The following is a 17,871-nucleotide window of genomic DNA, read 5'->3' on the forward strand; positions in this document are numbered from 1 at the left end:
TAATTCTATCGAGGAAACCATGGTTATCTATCGGAGTTGTAGGAACCATTTCCCAGCTCCCCCCCCCCCCCCCCCCCACTTTAGGCTTACAGTTTTATGCAACCCATTCCTCACCTTGTACCAGTGTGAAGTAATGGATGCTCTCCAAAGAATCTGTGCACCACACATTATGGTATGCAGAGAGACTTTAAGTCACCATTTTAAAATGGAATAAGGTGAGGAAGGGGTTGCATAACTCTCGCTCTGCTCTGAATCACTGAATGTGCCCATTTTTTGTTCACAGAATGATCCAATTTATTTTATTTTTTAAAAATATAATATGCCATTTAGGGTTCTGAATCTGTACAATATTAAACAAAATCTCTGGATTTTTGTATTTGAAAAAATTTAATAACGAAGGATTTGGTGTGTCTTTTTTACATTAACTCTTGATTACAGGAGAAGGTGCAGCAGGAGTGGGAATATGTTTTTATAAAAAGAATAGCTCTACAGCCTTGGCAGCCTTTGACCTGTCAGTCAGGGGGCAGCTTGCACAAACCATCAGATGCTACTTGGCATACACAGGAGGAATCAGATGATCTAAAAGTGAAAAAAGTTTCTTTTACAGCCTTTTCATGTGGTAACCAAAACTAGAACCCCTTTCTTCAGATGGATTATATTAAGGATAAAGAACTGTTTGCAAACTGTCCATTACATTGCAGTTTTATATTTGAGTTGCCTCTCATGTTTATCCTGTAGGTGTCACTATAATCTTACACACCTTGTTCTGCTTTCACTTTTTCCTTGTTCTCTCTGGTTTGCAGACGTGTATAATGGGCTCGCTTTCTCTCCTTGTTCTTATTGGGGTAAGTTTCTTTAGTTAGCTGATTGCCCCTCCATGGGCTCAAGCATTTGTCTTTTAATGAAAACTACTTACATCCATCCAGTACATGAGTAGTGTATTTATGCTACAAGTGTTTGCAGTGAGACAAATCCCATGTCATTGCCAGCATTAGTTTCATTGACTTTCCTTCCCACTATAAAAAAAATGGATTGATTGCAGACATAGTGATCTGCCATACTGTTCCATAGCCTTTTACCTGTATTGTGGTTATCTGTGGATCTATATGTTTCTAAGTAAAGATATGCTAATAAAGATATTTTTATAAAATACTAATTCTATTTAATGTTTAAAACATGAACTGTATAATGTCCTATATACTGGGGAAGGTGCTATGTTCTTTTTAGAAAACAACCCCAAGGAACACAGCTACCTGGGCAAGCTTCCAATTCCATCACATGCAGCACAAGTAAAACAAACATCGCCACATTTAAAGCTTTACCTACATGACTTATTTGAGAACATAATTACATAAACTTGTGAAAAAGGGCAGTCACTATTGAAATGAGATTTGTTGATCCTGCACAACCCCACCCACCAATCAAACATCATAAAAAGAAAACCTTCTCACAGCAGTGCAACTATTGGCTTTGGTCATAGGAAAGGCACAACAAAGCTGCCAGTTCATAAGGAGAAGAAGGGAGTCACTGAAGCTAATAAGGAGCTGTTTGGATACCAGGGCACTGCACTTCCAACAGACTGTCTCATCTCCAGTGCTACAAACCCATCAGGTATAAATCTGAATTATAATTGTAAAGTTTAGATTTCTATGAGCCCTTCTTAAAAATATAAATATAAAGGAAAGCCTGTTAGGCATGTCTGTTGGTTAAAGAGATACAAATGCCAGAAATTGAACTTATTTTTTTTTACATCTATGATAACATTGCCATGAGTTTTAGAATTTTATAAAAATATAAAGAAGAAATGTTACTTACCACCCAAACTCACACCCACTGTCACCCCATTTAACCAGGGAAGAAACCAATAAAGCCAGGTGCATACTGATTCTAAATAGTGCTCCAGAAAAAATGAAGGAAAAAATGCTGCTAACCTACTTCATATTAAAATCAGTCCTTTATTAAGTAGTTAAAAACATGAGCATTTTGGGTACCAACCCTTAATCATAGGCTAGACATTTATTATTGTATTATTTATATAATATTTACCATAAAAGGTTGCCATTAAATGTAAATGTTGCTATAAAATGTTGCCATATTTACCCAATGCTTTTACATTACCTTTCTGATCCCCCATGTTCCTCTATGAGGGGGCTGCCATATCTGTGCAGCAGGAGTCCGTTAGCATTAGAAGCTATAACTGACAGGCTGAGAAGGGACAGTCAGGTTGGCAAAATAGTCAGGTTTAGGAACTTCAAGTAGCAATTACTTACAAAAGCACATCATTATCATGAAGAGTAGATTTTAGTGTTAGTATCATAATAAACTCATTCAGATTAGGCTGTAGCTTCTAAAGAATGAATTTTGCTGATGTATGGTATATCTTTTTTTTTTTTTTTTTTTTAATTTGCTTCCAAATATATCTGTACTAGATTTATATATGTAACTGAAGGGGTGCTGCTCTATGTCAATATTGTGTAGAGTTTTTCCCTAAAAATATTAATCCCATAATCTCATTTTTACTTCACCTTGCTCAATTAATTGCCCTCCCCATCTTTTTAATCTTGCTCCCCTAGCAATAATCTTATAAATTTCAGTTGTATCTAAGTGCAGGTGTTAAGTATTCTGGGCTCTCTGCCAAAAGTCTACTTTGGATCTCCATTCCTTAAAATTGAAGGAAAGGCATTTTGGCATTTTATTGCCAATAAATTAATAACAACAGAGCAAGACAGAATGCTATATTTATTGTGCAGAATGTGTTACCATACAAAAGTTAACTTGGTACACAAAGGAATACAAGAAATCCTGTTTCTTTTGAAAGTGGACTCAGTGCCAGTGCTGGGCCAAACTGGCTGGGCACCCTAGGCAACCCAGCCGCTTGGCCCGCCCCCCTCCTGTGGGTGTACACGCATGCGCAAGCGAGCGCACTTATGCATGCACACATTGGGGGTGGGCTGCGGGGTCTGCTGGATGGAGGTAAAGGGTATGGACATAGGGGTAAATGAAAGAAGAGGTACCTGCCTTGCACCCACCCACTGTTGCGCCCTAGGCAGGTGCCTCTTCTGCCTCTCCCTAGTTCCAGCCTTGCTGATTGCAGCTTTTCTATGAGTGTTTATGGCTGTATTTATGGCTTTCTGATAAAGCTTAGTTTTTTCTTACTAAAAATGTTAACATTAAATACACCCAATAGGCTTGTTTTGCCTCCAATAAGGATTAATTATTTCTTAGTTGGGATCAAGTACAATATACTGTTTTATTATAACAGAGAAAAAGGAAATAATTTAAAAAAAATTTAATTATTTGATTAAAATGGAGTCTATGGGAAATGTTCTTCCCGTAATATGGAGCTTTCTGGATAATGGGTCGTATACCTGTAGTCTGAAATGCTGAAAAAGGTTGTTTTATGTAAAATACTACAATGCATGAACTTTATGCTTGTCTCCCCTTGAGCCACCCTATTAGATAATTGATATTAAGCTGATGGGATACAAGTGTTAGCTGGCGGGAGACCTTGGCCTACAGTACATTTATAAAAGAGTGCCTGAACTGTGTAATTGAATCCTTAGTGAAGAGGCATGAGCTTTTAATAATAATCCAATCTATGTATTAAGCGCATTAAGTATAAAGAATTGAATAACCCAAAGAAGAGTTCATGTGGTCTGCCAGTAGTATACATACCAGGAGCTAGAATCCGGCTAAGCAGCAAAGCTAGTGCTCTCATGCACAGAACCCACGTCTGCCACCTTTCACTTCAAATCTTTTCTTACTGTTTTTTTCATGACTGTTTTCATTTAGAAAATATGACATTTGATGAAGATTACCGATCATTAGTCCATGGTGTTGGTTTTTTGGAATTCTCTGGAGGTCCTGTTCCCTGTAAATTGCTGGTAACAGGAGACACTGCATTCCCTGTGGTGGTAACTCCTAGAAAGGATGTGCTCATTGCTGCTTCTCGCTATGGAAAAGGAAAGATGGTGGTCATTGCCCACGAGGGTTACCTAAACATGAAAGAGTTTAAGGACTTTTTGCAAAATGTAATAACCTGGATTAGCCCAAACCCTGAATCTGTGATTGGGATACATAATAGATTAAATCTACTTGCTGAGACTCTCAGTGCCTCAGATTATAAAGTCAAAAAAACTACTGGCCTGACTGAGGGCTTGGGAGTGTTCTGTACTAACGGATATGATGATAGCCAGGCTCAGAAGATCATCTCATTTGTGCGAGATGGGGGAGGCCTGCTGATTGGCGCTCAGGCTTGGAACTGGGCTCATAACCACAAACAGGAAAATGTTCTACATAATTTTCCAGGAAACAAAATAACCTCTGTTTCTGGGGTGTATTTCAATAGCGGCACTGGAGAGAAGGGAAAATTCTGTTTGACTGAAAATATTCCACGGAGTTCCATATACACACAGTGAGTTAAAAACATAATTTAATATGTTCTCAAGCTTGCATTTAGAATTCTCAGTAATTTTCTTATGTTTGTCAAGTCTTTCGCTTTTTATTGGCCACTGCTGGATTTATTCAGTTTAATTTCATAGCAAATCCAGCATCTTATTTAGCCATATGCCTAGACACCTGACACACTATTATAGTATGACTGATAAAATGCAGTTTCACACTATTTTAATTCTTTTTTTTCTCTAATCCATATTAACGGAAATCCTTAAAACAAATGCTATTCTGAGCACTTTTTCAATTTTCATTTTTTTATAGTTTTTGTCATCAGTTTATTAGCAATTTTTAGCAGTTTGAAAACGGAAATATATTACATTTGAGACAACAGCAACATTTGCTGGTCATTTAGGCTGACTGGCTGCAGTAAATGGAACATTTTTATACCCACAATTCAGCATTTTTTCCCAAAATTGCAGCATAATTGATGCCATGCATTAATTAGAATCTGCTGTGACTTGTATGTCACTGTGTGTGGTGTCAATAACTGTATTAGCATCTGATTCACATGACACAGTTGTGGCTATGGACGCAAGCCACTAATGGATGACTGGATTTAACAGAGCATATAGAGACAACTTTGTAACTTTGTTGTTAACTTTGTCTACTCAGTATTGCGAATGAATATGATTGCACATGATTTTGTGACTTTCCATTCTAATAAGGAAACATTTTTCGTGCACATATTTAAAAGGAATATTGGTGCCACAACATGTGCATCATTAACCACCTTGACACACAAATTGGTGCCTGTGCTTTGTGCAAGTTGCAGTGCATGCTATTGTGCAGTTGCACAGTATTTCACAGGAATTGCTTAGCATATGAGCTCTAATGTATTAATTAGTTATTACTTACACACTGTTCTAAGTTTTCTAATTTTGACATCTTTATGGCTGTGTATCTTTGAGTATCATATAGTAATGCTCATATAAAGTCAATGACTTGTTAAAAACATAACATCTCTCACTCAGTTTTGACTTCTCAGTGGATCTTAAGCATCTTTTGGATGGTGTATCCCATTTTGACATCCGTGGGCAAGCTGTCCCCTCAGATATTTTCCTTCATGGGACACTAACATTTCCAATTGGGCAAAGTGACAACAAACAATGTTTTCTCGCTGCTGCATTTTATGGCAAAGGGCGTGTAATAGTTGCTGCACATGAAAGTTACCTCACCAAACCAGAACTAAAAACTTTCATACTAAATGCGCTCTCATGGCTGGATCTTGGCCAAAACAGAAAAATTGGTGTTCACAGAGACCTGGGAAACTTCGCTGAGTTTTTAAAGAATGAAAACATCTCCTCTCAGGTATCTGACTTGGACTCTGAAATGAGTGTTTACTGCTGCCAATCCGTTAGTGATAATGAAGTGGAGGCTATCCATCAGTTTGTTGCAGAGGGGGGTGGTCTTTTCTTGGCTGACCATGCTTGGAATTGGTCCTCTGAAAATGTGGACAAAAATGTCCTTATCGACTACACAGGAAACAAAGTTCTGAATAAGTTTGGCATTAGTATTCTGGAGTGGACCATCCCTCAAGGCAATTATAAGGCAAATCAGTCTGGTGGCGATGCTAACCAGTATAACTTCCTCCAAACTATTTCACAGCTGAAAATTCAAGATGAGCCAAAAGTTCAGTTAAGCACCTGGCTCTTCAAACTCATACAGGATATCAATGGTTTCATGAAGCTTCCAACCTGTCCACTCAATACTGCTATAAGGCTGCAGTATGAAGAATTATTGGAAAATTGTAATATTTCTAAGACTAGCAAGCAAACACAGGAAACTAGCAGCGCCAAACAGGCATTAGTCCTGTGTTTAGCACATGAAGCTGAAATCCTAAAGCAGAAGCAGGACCTAAATCATTATGTGGAGAAGGAACCTTCAATCATAGTGGAGATTGATGCTACAAACCCAGGTAATGAGTGTTTAAACCAAGGTATTATTCATTAGAATGTGTAAAAGTTCAGTGACACTAATCAGTCATTTAGTCATTATCTAGAGATCCCATTACACTCTCAGATACTAACGGGGTTCAGGATAATGGATGCCAGAAAGCGTGAGTTTTTCAACTCGCATTTTCTGGGATTAATTGCTTTCTTCCATGACTGGGATTTTTCAAAAAGTAAAAAGCTTGCCTCCCTTGGGATTTCTGGCATCAATGATCTGAACCCACTATCGACAGGTAATATATATGCCCCTTAGTCTCAGTTTGCCTCTTTTAAAACAAGTCCTAGCTGCAGATGTTTTACCTCTCAAAAGCATTGAACCCAAGACATAAAACCCAAGCAATATTTTTCACTTCTTTAACTTGGCTTATTACCAAATGCCTTAGTATATCTTATACTGCCATTTTATTTCTATCATATCCAAATAAAGAAATAGTAATATCCATTCAAAATGCAACTATTCATATTGTAAACCCAATCAGAAAAAGTGGTTATGTAAACCGTATTATTTGACACTCCCACATATGTGTGTCTTTTTTCCTGTCTTAGGTAAAGATGCCCACAGAAGTACTGGTCTCTACATATATCCTAAAAAGATGGCAGTTGTTGAGTTTCCAGCTTCAGCTGTGCATCAGGGTCTTCAGGTAACTCTCAAAACTAGCTCCAATATTTTGCTCTTTGCTATTCCATTAGTTTACTGATATGCAACCACTCCTACCAAAAGGAGAAGGCAGATTTTTGGATTTAAGGTTTACCTGCAAATAATCCTAAAAATAAACACTGACTGAAAATCTTATCTATTTAGTCTCACTGTGTAGGGTGGGGTGGATTTTGTATTTTAGCGCCCCACACTTGCACTTCTGGTCATAAACCAAAGTCTCACATATTAATTTAGTGTGGCAGCAGAATCAGAATAGCCAGTTGATCAGCACACAGTCTGTTCACAGGTTCTTGTCATGCAATGGTCACAGTACACTTGAGGACCTCCTGCTCTGAACTAGACCATGGGCTCCACCCTTGGAATATCATCAGCCACCCACACAGCTCCAGCCACATGTCTCTCCCTCTCACATCCAGGAAAGCGCCATGTCTGTCCTTCTCCCACACTTTCTCCACCAGCCAAACTTATGTAGCCCATTTCATGCACTAGAAATCTAACACATCTCTGTACTATTCTAGGGCTACAATGTGCTCTTGTACAAATCATCTTTCACCTGAAAATGTCAACTGTTTTAATTGTAGTTGATTTGTTGCCTGCAGCTCATGTATATGACTCTTATGCTTGGTGTTCATGAAAGGTGCATATTGGATGCGACTCGGATAATTTGAATGTTGAAGAATATTGCCATGCTCCTGTCATGCACACAATATCTGTTGTCGATCAGAGGGTTTCAGTATCCTGTTTATGGGGTGGCCCTCTAGACGTCATTGTGAAAGCTAAGAGCAACTTGGGTAAAATCCCTGTAAAGGTTTTTGGAGCAGTGCCAACCTCTACTGTTATAAAGGGTAAGGTAGTACATTATTACTAATATAATTGTGTTTAAAAGCAAAAGCGAGGTATTCTGGTTAAGCAAGTATTTACAATTATGCCCATTGAGATTATTAATATTCGCCATCTCCCTATTGGTGTAGGGTATTGGGATTAGTAACCATAATCTAGTAAATAGATAATTAGATCTAGTGATTGGTGAGGCAATACAATTAAAATGACAGCATTATTATAGGCAATGTGTTGGAGTTAAATACCTTTGTATACCCTTGGCTGTAAATTTACCTAACACAAATAACTGCATTTGGTTATTACACGTTAGCTTTACAGTTTTGTTGGAAGGGGCCACAGAGAGCTGTCGATACAGTTCAGTTTCATAATTAAAATGCTTCCTTTTTAATATAGTTTTATTTTGGTTGATCCATTTTAGTGTAAATCACCCAGTAACTGTAGCTATGTCAGTTTGCACATAGCTGGCTTATTCCTCCAAAATGCTCATAAATTCAATGCAAAGTGAACTCTGGTCCTCCCATCTGGCTCCTTGTGTGCTGCAATAGTGACAAAATTTTTAACATGCACATCCACATTCCGCCTGGTGCTCAGTAATTATGGGATACGAAACCCCCTTACTAATATGGACGAAATTACCAGCACAACGTGGCAATTCTGTGCAGGGTTTCTACCCTTACAGCTTTATTGCAGAAAAAAAATTGTGCGCAGGCACCATTACTGTTTTATGCTACATTACCATTAAACTTGTGAGTAGAATTACATGCTGAGAGCCAGAGTCAGTAAGGAAGAATTTAGTATGGTCAGTATTAACTTTGCACAGGCTATTTACTTTACTTACACTAAAATGTATGCAGTTGTTCTGCAACAGTTACTTTCCCACGATCCTGCTTTTTGTTAAGTCTTTATTTGTCTTTAAAGTGGGTATTTCTCATGGCGTCATTTGTCTGTTGCTGTCTGTTAACCCTCACTACTACTTTGGATACTTATTACTCTGCATTTTTGCAGAAATACCGTAGATATGCAATAATAGAAAAATGCATATAACCCTGTTAAATTGCTATATTTAGTACTGTAATATATTTTAGTGTATAGAAGGGAATGTATCAATGCCTGATATTTCTTATATAACCCCTCAATGTAGAGCAGTAGGTTTAAGGATTCTGGTCCACATAAATGAGTTCTGAGTTCAGTGCAATGTATTTAGATTAATAAAGGTTATTATATAAAACTTTCCCACCCCTAGAAAAAAGAATGCCTAATGAAGATTACCAATTACTGATCCGTGGTGTTGGCTGTATGGATTTCTCTAGGGATGCTACTCCCTGCAAGCTGCTGCTTACCGGAAACACTGCATTTCCCATAATGGTGACTCCTAAGAAAGATGTGCTCATCGCTGCCTCTCGTTATGGAAAAGGAAAATTGGTAGCTATAGCTCATGAAAATTATCTGAACATGAAAGAGTTTATGCTTTTTATCCAAAATGCAATATCCTGGCTGAGCCCAAACTCAGAAGCCATCATTGGAGTACACAATGCCTTTGGCCTGCTATCTGAAACACTCACTGTCTCTGGCTGTAAAGTCCAAACCAGTTCAGGCCTAACTGATGGCATTGGAGTGTTCTGTACTAATGGATATGATGACAGCCAAGCTCAGCAGATCATTTCATTTGTGCGAAAGGGGGGAGGCCTGCTGATCGGGGCTCAGGCTTGTGAATGGTCAAACAGCAACACAGGTAGAAATGTCCTGCAGCATTTTCCAGGAAACAAAATAGCATCTGTTTCAGGGGTGTATTTTACTGAACACTATGGAGAGAAAGGAAAATTCATTTTGAGTGAAAATATGCCACAATGTCCAATATACACAGAGTGAGTATGGTCCCAATTTATAATGTATACCTTTTTATGTCATACCTTATATTCCCTTGCTCTGCTTACAGACTGTCTCTAATCCAATACCATTATATAACATCTTTTAAATGATGTATATAATGTAATTTTACAGAAGGCAGAAGGAAGAATGCTAATCTGAAGCACCTTATAAAAGGCCACATATATCAAACACCTAAAAATCCAGCCATAAGAAAATATAGAGACTCTAGAATATATTGGAAGTAGCAGCAGCAATAGTAGTCAACATATGTTTAAGAGTGTTGAGTGTTGATTAGTGAATCTGTCCCATTTCGCTTTGTCGAGAAATTTGTGAAACGGCAAAAATTTCCAAAATGTATTGAAGTCAACAGACATTTTTTTATGCGTGACAAATTTTTACGTGTAACTTTTTTTTTTACTCCAAATGCATTAAAGACAATGGGCATTTTTTTTGCAGCAATTTATTGTATCTCTGCAACATTTTTTTTGACTTGGTGACTTTTTTGTCTTGGTGACTTTTTTGTCTCACTGATGGTGAAATGCAGAATTTCGCTGCAAACCCATGTCTGGGGAATCCATGTTCAGGCCAAGCAGTGAACATTCAGTACCCAGATCAAGGTTTGGGAAGACAGGCTTGACCTAAACCTTTTCTATCTATGTAAATGCAAGTGAAGTATGCATTTTGTGCCAAAACCTGCTTTGTGTGCCTGTTCCTAGGCCATGGCAATGGCTTTGGGTGCAGACACAAAAGAGTGATGATTGAAGCATAGGGGCAGATTCTCTACCTGTGTATATCCACAGGCTGAAAGTCCACCATGTGTGGCATAAGCCAAACTTGCAAGTGCAAAAGCTGATGTGAGAAATAAACCAGGTTAAGGATAGAATTGACATTTAAATTGATTCCTGCTTCTCTTTATTTTTTATACCCATTTGTGTAACTTTTTTTATTCAGATGTTGTTGCATCTTTTTATTGCAAAGATTTTACTGCCCTATCTCAGTTATCATGTTCTACTATTCATGAACTGCCAAGTGCCAATGCTCTGTTAAATACCAAAGCTTTTTTATTTCACACAGTTTTGACTCTTCAGTGGACCTAAAGCATCTCCTGAATGGTGTGTCACAAATTGACATCAGTGGGTTGGGTATTCATTCAGATCTCCTCCTTCATGGGGCATTATCATTTCCAGTTGGATTAACTGACAAGAAACAATGTTTTCTGGCAGCTGCATATTATGGCAAAGGGCATGTGGTTGTGGCGACACATGAAGGTTTCTTTTTCAAACCGGAGATGAAAACAATAATCCTGAATGCCATATCTTGGCTAGATAATAGACAGGACAGAAAAATTGGTGTTGAAAAAAACTTGACAAAACTTGCTGAGCTTTTGCAGAAGGAGAACATCCCCTGCAATATATCCAAATTAGTCCCTGAGTTAAGTGTCTACTGCTGCTCATCCTATAGCGACACAGAAGCAAAGGCCATCCATCAGTTTGTTGCAGAGGGCGGAGGACTTCTTATTGCTGGCCATGCCTGGTATTGGCATTCTCAGAATCCAGACTGTAATGTCCTTACCCACTACCCTGGAAACAAAATCCTGAACAAATTTGGCATCAGCATTTTGAATAATACCATCCCTAGAGGTAGTTATAAATCTATCTACCCTGATAAAGACATTGTTCAGTATAACCTTCCCAAAGCATTTTGCCATCTGGAGAATGAAATGCAGAATGAATCTGAGTTAAAGCCATCCCTGGCTGCTTGGTTGTTTAAACTCAAACAGGACATGTCCCATTTTCTGAAGCTCCCAGGCAAACCTGTCACTAGCTCTATGCAATGTCGGTTTTTAGATATGATGCAGGCATGTGACGTACCTAATGTCAGCAAGAAGTGTCCTGTGAGCAGCTGCTCCAAACAGGGTTTAATTCTGTGCTTAGCCCATGATTCTTTTATCAAGAGCCAAATGAGTGACCTGGTAAAAAATCTGGAACAGGAACCTTCAGTCACAGTGAAGATTGATACTACAAACCCAGGTAAGGAGTATGCTTCGTCATAACAATATTTATTAAAAATGCTACAGGGAGAGATTCAATGTATGCCTCTACTAGATCACCATCTTTTCTTCTGCTAATTCACACCATGTGCTCTGTGCTTCTTTCAGTTACTGAGCTTAGGGACTGATGCACAATTTACTCTATATGTAGCATATAAATGTCAAAATACAACTAAGGCTAGTAAATAATACAGGTTATTAGTACATGGCAGCTCAGAAGCCAGTGAAACTTGCATCAGAATTTAATAACCAGCCCTGTAGCATCAGCTCCTATGATAGAGAAACCTGATTTTCTGCTTGATGATATAAGACGACCTCTAACCATGGCTTCTCAACAGCTGCCCAGAGCCCACTGAGCATGTGAGTGTCACTGACACACTGTTATAGAGATGATGAACCTTTAGGCTGGTGCAATAAGTTTGATATATAAGATATGGCATTTGTGTTAGGGTTTAGTTCTCCTCCTTTTTGCATCATAATGTGAAGCTGGCTTTTAATACTTAGGTAACAATGCCTGGAGAAGCACTGGCCTCTACTTAGCTCCCAAGAAGGCAGCACTTCTTGAGTTTCCTGCCTCAGCCGTGAAACAAGGTTTTCAGGTAATATTCTACACTATGAACTGGGCATTCAACTGTTCTTGTTCACTGGATCCTTCTAGTTAGGGGGCCCTACTGTAGATACAACTTGTTGATAAACATGATAAAACTATACACATGGTAAAATAAATCCCAATATGAATGGCAAGATTATCGTGATTATGGGTTTATAGCACTAAACATAATTTTCTCTGAAGAGAAGTCATTTGCAGTATTACCTAATTTTTTATGGGTTGTATTAATTATTTGATGTGATTTTAAATTAGTTAACTTTGAAATTAGTCCAAAATGGATAGTTTTGTTAGTCCAAAATATAGAATGTTTGTTTTGTGCAGCATAAGTGTTCTCTCTCATTTCATATGTGCTTGGTGTTAATAACAGGTGCAGGTTGGCTGTCATTCAGATGATCTGAGCTCTAAGGATGAGTTCTGTCGGGCCCCCATTGTTGTGCACAAAACCTTTGTTACTAGTGAGAAGGTTTCAGTGTCCTGCTATTGGGGGGGGCTTTTGTACATAATTGTGAAAGCTAACAGTAATTTTGGTACCATACCAGTGAAAGTGTATGGAGCAGAACCAGCCCCATGTTTTATAAAGGGTAAGTAAAGATTACAACATTAAATTGTATCTTTTGGAACAAACATATTGAGCTAGAAGTTAGACTGTCTCTGCAGTTTTAGCCGTACTCTGTTGCTCATGTTAATAATAACAGATCAAATGCTAACACATGGTATGACAATGACTTTTATGGAGAGGTTCTTGCAAGTCTTGTGACTTCTAAAGGCTAATAGCACTGGTCCAATAATCAGAAGCTAGTGGTTTTGGACCATTAATTCATAAAAATTGGAGCTGACGGAGAAACTATTTAGTGTTATGAAATGATTTGAAAAAGAAAATAAAGGAAAGAAATAAAATAATGTGAAGGAACACAAATTCCTGATTAAAAATGAAATATATATCCTTACAAGTATTATTTTTATTTGTTGTAATTCTTAAAGATGGTAGATAGATGTTCGAAAGTTACTTGCAAGCCCTTCTTTTATTAATAAAAACTATTTTTTCATACAGGCAAAACCAGTCTTGCAAACTGGACAGAATCGAACTGCAATTTGCCTGCTCCATGGGCAGAGCTGATTACAGAGAACATTATCTTGACCGTACCTTCAGATGCTATTCGCTCACTAAGTGATCCAGAAGAGTTGCTGGCTATTTGGGACAGAATGATGGTCGCTATTTCTGAGCTTGCAGCCATTCCTGCCAAATTTCCCCGACCAGAGAGAATTGTAGCAGATGTGCAGCTCACAGTCGGTAAGGTCATGCAGTGGGATATCAATGTACTTATGATAAAATGATCCCATCTAGATTGTAAGCTCTACGGGGCAGGGACCTCCATCCTCTTGTGTCTTTGACTCTTAACTTATTGCAACTGTATCTTGTATTTATTGTTATTCTTTGTATTTATCTATTATCTTTAACCCAGTTTGTATTAATGTATTCTACTGTACAGCGCTGTGTACATAAGTAGCGCTTCATAAATAAAGCTATACATACATGATAAGGTTATGTCGTGTAATCAGCAGGTTTATGCTGTAGGTAAATTGGTCAGTATGTGAGTAAGAACTGTAGGCTGGATGCTAAGAATGGGATTATTTTCTCTTTATGACATGGTAATGGTGGGATCAGCCATTCTCAAAATCCCACCTACTGCTTTTTAGTTCTATACAGATTAATCTGACAAATTCTATAATTATAACAGAAAATGTACCATTAGACAAACTTCCTTTGCAATATAGCGTAAGAATTTAAGCACAATTGAGATTCGCTTTTCCTTTTGTAACAAAAAAAAACCCACAAAATTTGTGTTCAAGTTCAATTAAAGGGGAACTCTGGCTTCTGAAGGAAATTTTGTTAAAGAGCCCCACACAACACTGAAACTCCTGATCTCCCTATCACTGTAGTCTGCTCCTTCAAAAAGTATGAATAAATGCCATTTTTATATGCTGAAATCCAGCTGCAGTTATTTTCTTTCTGCATCATTTGAAATCCTGGCAGGGGAGGAGGGACTAAATGTTGCAATGTTACAAGTTGTAACAACTTCTCCACAGCTTACAGACAGAATGCAGGAACTACGTAACCCACAATGCATTGCACTGTGATGTTCCTTTCCTTATTGATATCACATGTACAGGGAATTGTGGGTTTTTGAAGTTGCAGGTACAGTCGACTACTGTTACATTTTCTTTGAGTCTCAAAGTAGTCAGCAAGAGAATATATTGCAAAGTTACTTGAAACTAGGTTTACTTCTGAAAGTTTAAGTTGAGCTTGGTTGGAGTTCCCCTTTAATGGTAACTTTATATGCAGGTTGGATGCACTCTGGCTACCCAGTAATGTGCCACATGGAAGCTGCCACTGGACTGACTGATGCTAATGGTATTCAGAAAAATGGAATTTGGGGGGCAATCCATGAGCTTGGACACAATCAGCAGAAAACGAATTGGGAGTTCCCACCTCATACCACAGAAGCCACATGTAACCTTTGGTCTGTGTATGTGCATGAAACTGTTCTGGGAATCCCACGAAATAAAGCTCACACCGAGCTACAGCCAGAAACCAGAACGTCTCGTATCCAAAGGTTTTTGCAGAATGGATCTGACTTAAAGACCTGGAGCATGTGGACAGCACTTGAAACCTATCTACAGGTAACACTGAGATCTGTACTTCTATAAACTAACGAGGGTGGCTATTATACCATGCAAAAAACTGAAAGCAAATATTTATTGGTGAAGATCCAGTCAAATATAATAATTATTGCTATCATGTAAAGGCTGCTATTGAATGAAAGGTATAGACCCTTAGAGTGGCAGCCACTATGCAAATCAACTTATAGCTCAGCTCGTATTGGGCCCTTGGGCCAAACAATCAGATCACAAGGCAGTACAAGCCAGCCATTAAGGCAGACTGCATCAATGTGTTCCTCTCCCAGGCTGAATTTTTAAGCCTGGTCGATCGATATATCGGGGGTGTTTCTGTCCCCTAACCACTTACCTTTTCTAATACCTGAGTGGGTCCAGGGGGGGGGGGGCTGCATCACTAGTGCAGAGAGCGCAATTCCACTTTCTGCACTACCTGAGCCGAATTTCAGGTTTGAAAAACAGAAATTTGGCTCTTTTAGTTGCCAGGAGCAGCTTTTTGCCACCCCTGGTAACTTTGGGGGCACTGCGGCAACAGCTCTCCTGTCTAGCATGTTTCTATCAAAGTGGTTTCTTTCAACATGTTTACTGCCTGTAATCCAGACATTCCTGTTCTGCACTGCACTGTTACCTGACCATTATGAATTGTACATGCTCAACCACAATTCTGTATATGGTAAGTTTCTTTCTAAATGTGCTTGGTCATGTACTGTGCACAACATTGGGAATAACTCATGTCCCTGTCTGTTACAGTTGCAAGAAGGCTTTGGCTGGGAACCATTCAAGCAGTTATTCAAAGACTACCAGAGCATGTCGGGCATCAGTAATGACAACAAATCAAAGATGAACCTGTGGGCAGAGAAGTTCTCTGAGGCTGTGCAAACCAATCTCATTCCATTCTTTGAGGCCTGGGGATGGCCCATTGAGGAAGCAACTCACAGTAAATTATCTGCATTACCTGTATGGGAGAAGGATCCCATGAAGCCATATCTTAGTCCAATCAAATCATAGATGATGCATTGTAATATAACTACTATTTTGTCTGAATTTGTCAAGTATTCTGCCTAAAACAATTATATATTCTGGATTACTTTAAAGATGAATGGAGCATTTCGTAGTCAAGCCCTATTCCCACGCTAGTAGAAGATGGCTAAATGATCTAGTCCCACATGAGACAGCATAGCTAACCCAAGTGATCATGCATTAGAGAGATTTTTACATTTACATCAACAATCCCTGGTGTTTATCCCCTTTTTTGTGCTGCTGATGTACATCTTACACTGAATTCTTGCCAATGCTAATTGTGTTATATTAAAAGAAAGAGAGCAGAGGTGTTGAGGGATGCTTAACTTAAATTTCAGTAAAAGTTCTTATACAGTAATGCATTGTGGCTGCTTTTTTAACTGTATCACCCAAAAACATTGGAAAAGGCATGAAAGCCATGGGCAATGGTGTGGTGAAATACATTTAAGGGATTTCCTGAGACATTAGAGTGGGGTTTAGTATAACAAAGGCTGAAGAGCTGGGTGTGTAGCCCAGGAACTTGCCAAAATGGAGGTTGCTAACACAAAAGAGTAGGATATAGGTGTTGTGTATATATCTTGTAGATATTTGTAGATGTATGTATATTATTACAAATATACTGGATATTCCAATATTTACCACAGCCAGGTAAAAGGAAACAACCACGGTTCTTTTCCAGAGATGAAGCTAATTTATTTCGATTATCCAGCCCAGAGACAGCAAATGATACAGAGTTCCTTTAAATATGCCCACAGGATCTGTTCTATAGGGATCAGCCTTCAGGACTTCTCCCTAACCTAACTTCTATAGCTTTGTGTGTGTCTATCTGTCTATGTTTCTATCAATCTGTCCAACCAACTATGTGTGTATAAGAGCTTCACAAGTTATACTCTTAAGGTGGCCATACACGTGGCGATCTGACGATGTTTCGTACGACCATCGGTCGCACGAAACATCGTAAGATCCGCCACACACCATTCAGGGCTGAATCGGCAGGTAAGGAGGTAGAAACAATAGGATTTCTACCTCCTTCTGCCGATTCAGCTCTGAAGGGAGAATTTTGGTCAGGCGCCTTCTATGGCGCCCGATCAAAATTTTCATACTGGTCCGATCGGCGAGTCGTCCGATATCAGCAGCTTCCTGCGATATCGGTCGACTCGCCGACATGCCATACACGCACCGATTATCGTACGAAACGAGGTTTCGTACGATAATATCGGTGCGTGTATGGCCACCTTTAGGGCTCTCACTGACCAAAGTAGGGATGTGTTCTTATTGGCTGACAAGATAATCAGGTATCAGAATCTTATTGTGTTAGTCAGTCGGGTAGTTCCCATAAGGAGCTGTCTCACCATAAACCACTGTACACACAATTCAACTTTGAAATGCAAAAGACCCTCCAGTTGGCTTCCTGTGATATCTTGGTGTTGATCACCCCCCCTATAATAAATACCAAGGTAACCAACACAAAGGCACTTCAAAGCATTCCCAACTTAAGCAACTTAATTAACATCTGACTGACTCACTGTTTAAATCTATACAGATATCTTGTGCACTATGTACATTCATACAATTAAATGATACTAATATTATACACTTGCAGGTATGTATGCATAGTCCTCAAACATATTACTACAATAGGGGCCAAAACCACTTTCCAATTTGGTCCAAATTGATCACGCCTGTGCTAGACAAAATTCAAATGTTTGTTTAGCAGCTTTTATTCATGGCTTGTAACACACGC

At 38.7% G+C, this 17,871-nt stretch overlaps 1 protein-coding gene across 1 annotated transcript; it reads left to right on the plus strand.

Annotated features, from left to right (window-relative positions):
• Nucleotides 1-785: 785 nt before the first annotated feature.
• Nucleotides 786-16,485, plus strand: LOC100498358 (TRPM8 channel-associated factor homolog). The gene is made up of 13 exons (XM_031899107.1): nt 786-845; nt 1,481-1,611; nt 3,793-4,414; nt 5,427-6,370; nt 6,951-7,045; nt 7,700-7,907; nt 9,146-9,767; nt 10,846-11,801; nt 12,326-12,420; nt 12,799-13,012; nt 13,483-13,722; nt 14,776-15,113; nt 15,858-16,485. Exons 3-13 carry the CDS (start codon nt 3,798-3,800, stop codon nt 16,113-16,115), a joined length of 4,587 nt encoding a protein of 1,528 aa, XP_031754967.1. The 5' UTR covers nt 786-845; nt 1,481-1,611; nt 3,793-3,797; the 3' UTR covers nt 16,116-16,485.
• The last annotated feature ends 1,386 nt before the right edge of the window (nt 16,486-17,871 follow it).

The sequence above is a fragment of the Xenopus tropicalis genome, chromosome 3 (genome assembly GCF_000004195.4).
Source record: "Xenopus tropicalis strain Nigerian chromosome 3, UCB_Xtro_10.0, whole genome shotgun sequence".
Taxonomy (NCBI): Eukaryota; Metazoa; Chordata; class Amphibia; order Anura; family Pipidae; genus Xenopus; species Xenopus tropicalis.

Excerpts from the sequence above, each read along its gene's own strand:
- LOC100498358 (XM_031899107.1), top strand. The coding sequence starts at position 3,798 with ATGACATTTGATGAAGATTACCGATCATTAGTCCATGGTGTTGGTTTT. Across the intron at positions 7,908-9,145 it reads AACCTCTACTGTTATAAAGG|AAAAAAGAATGCCTAATGAA; the intron begins GTAAGGTAGTAC and ends TCCCACCCCTAG. Across the intron at positions 13,013-13,482 it reads AGCCCCATGTTTTATAAAGG|GCAAAACCAGTCTTGCAAAC; the intron begins GTAAGTAAAGAT and ends TTTTTCATACAG.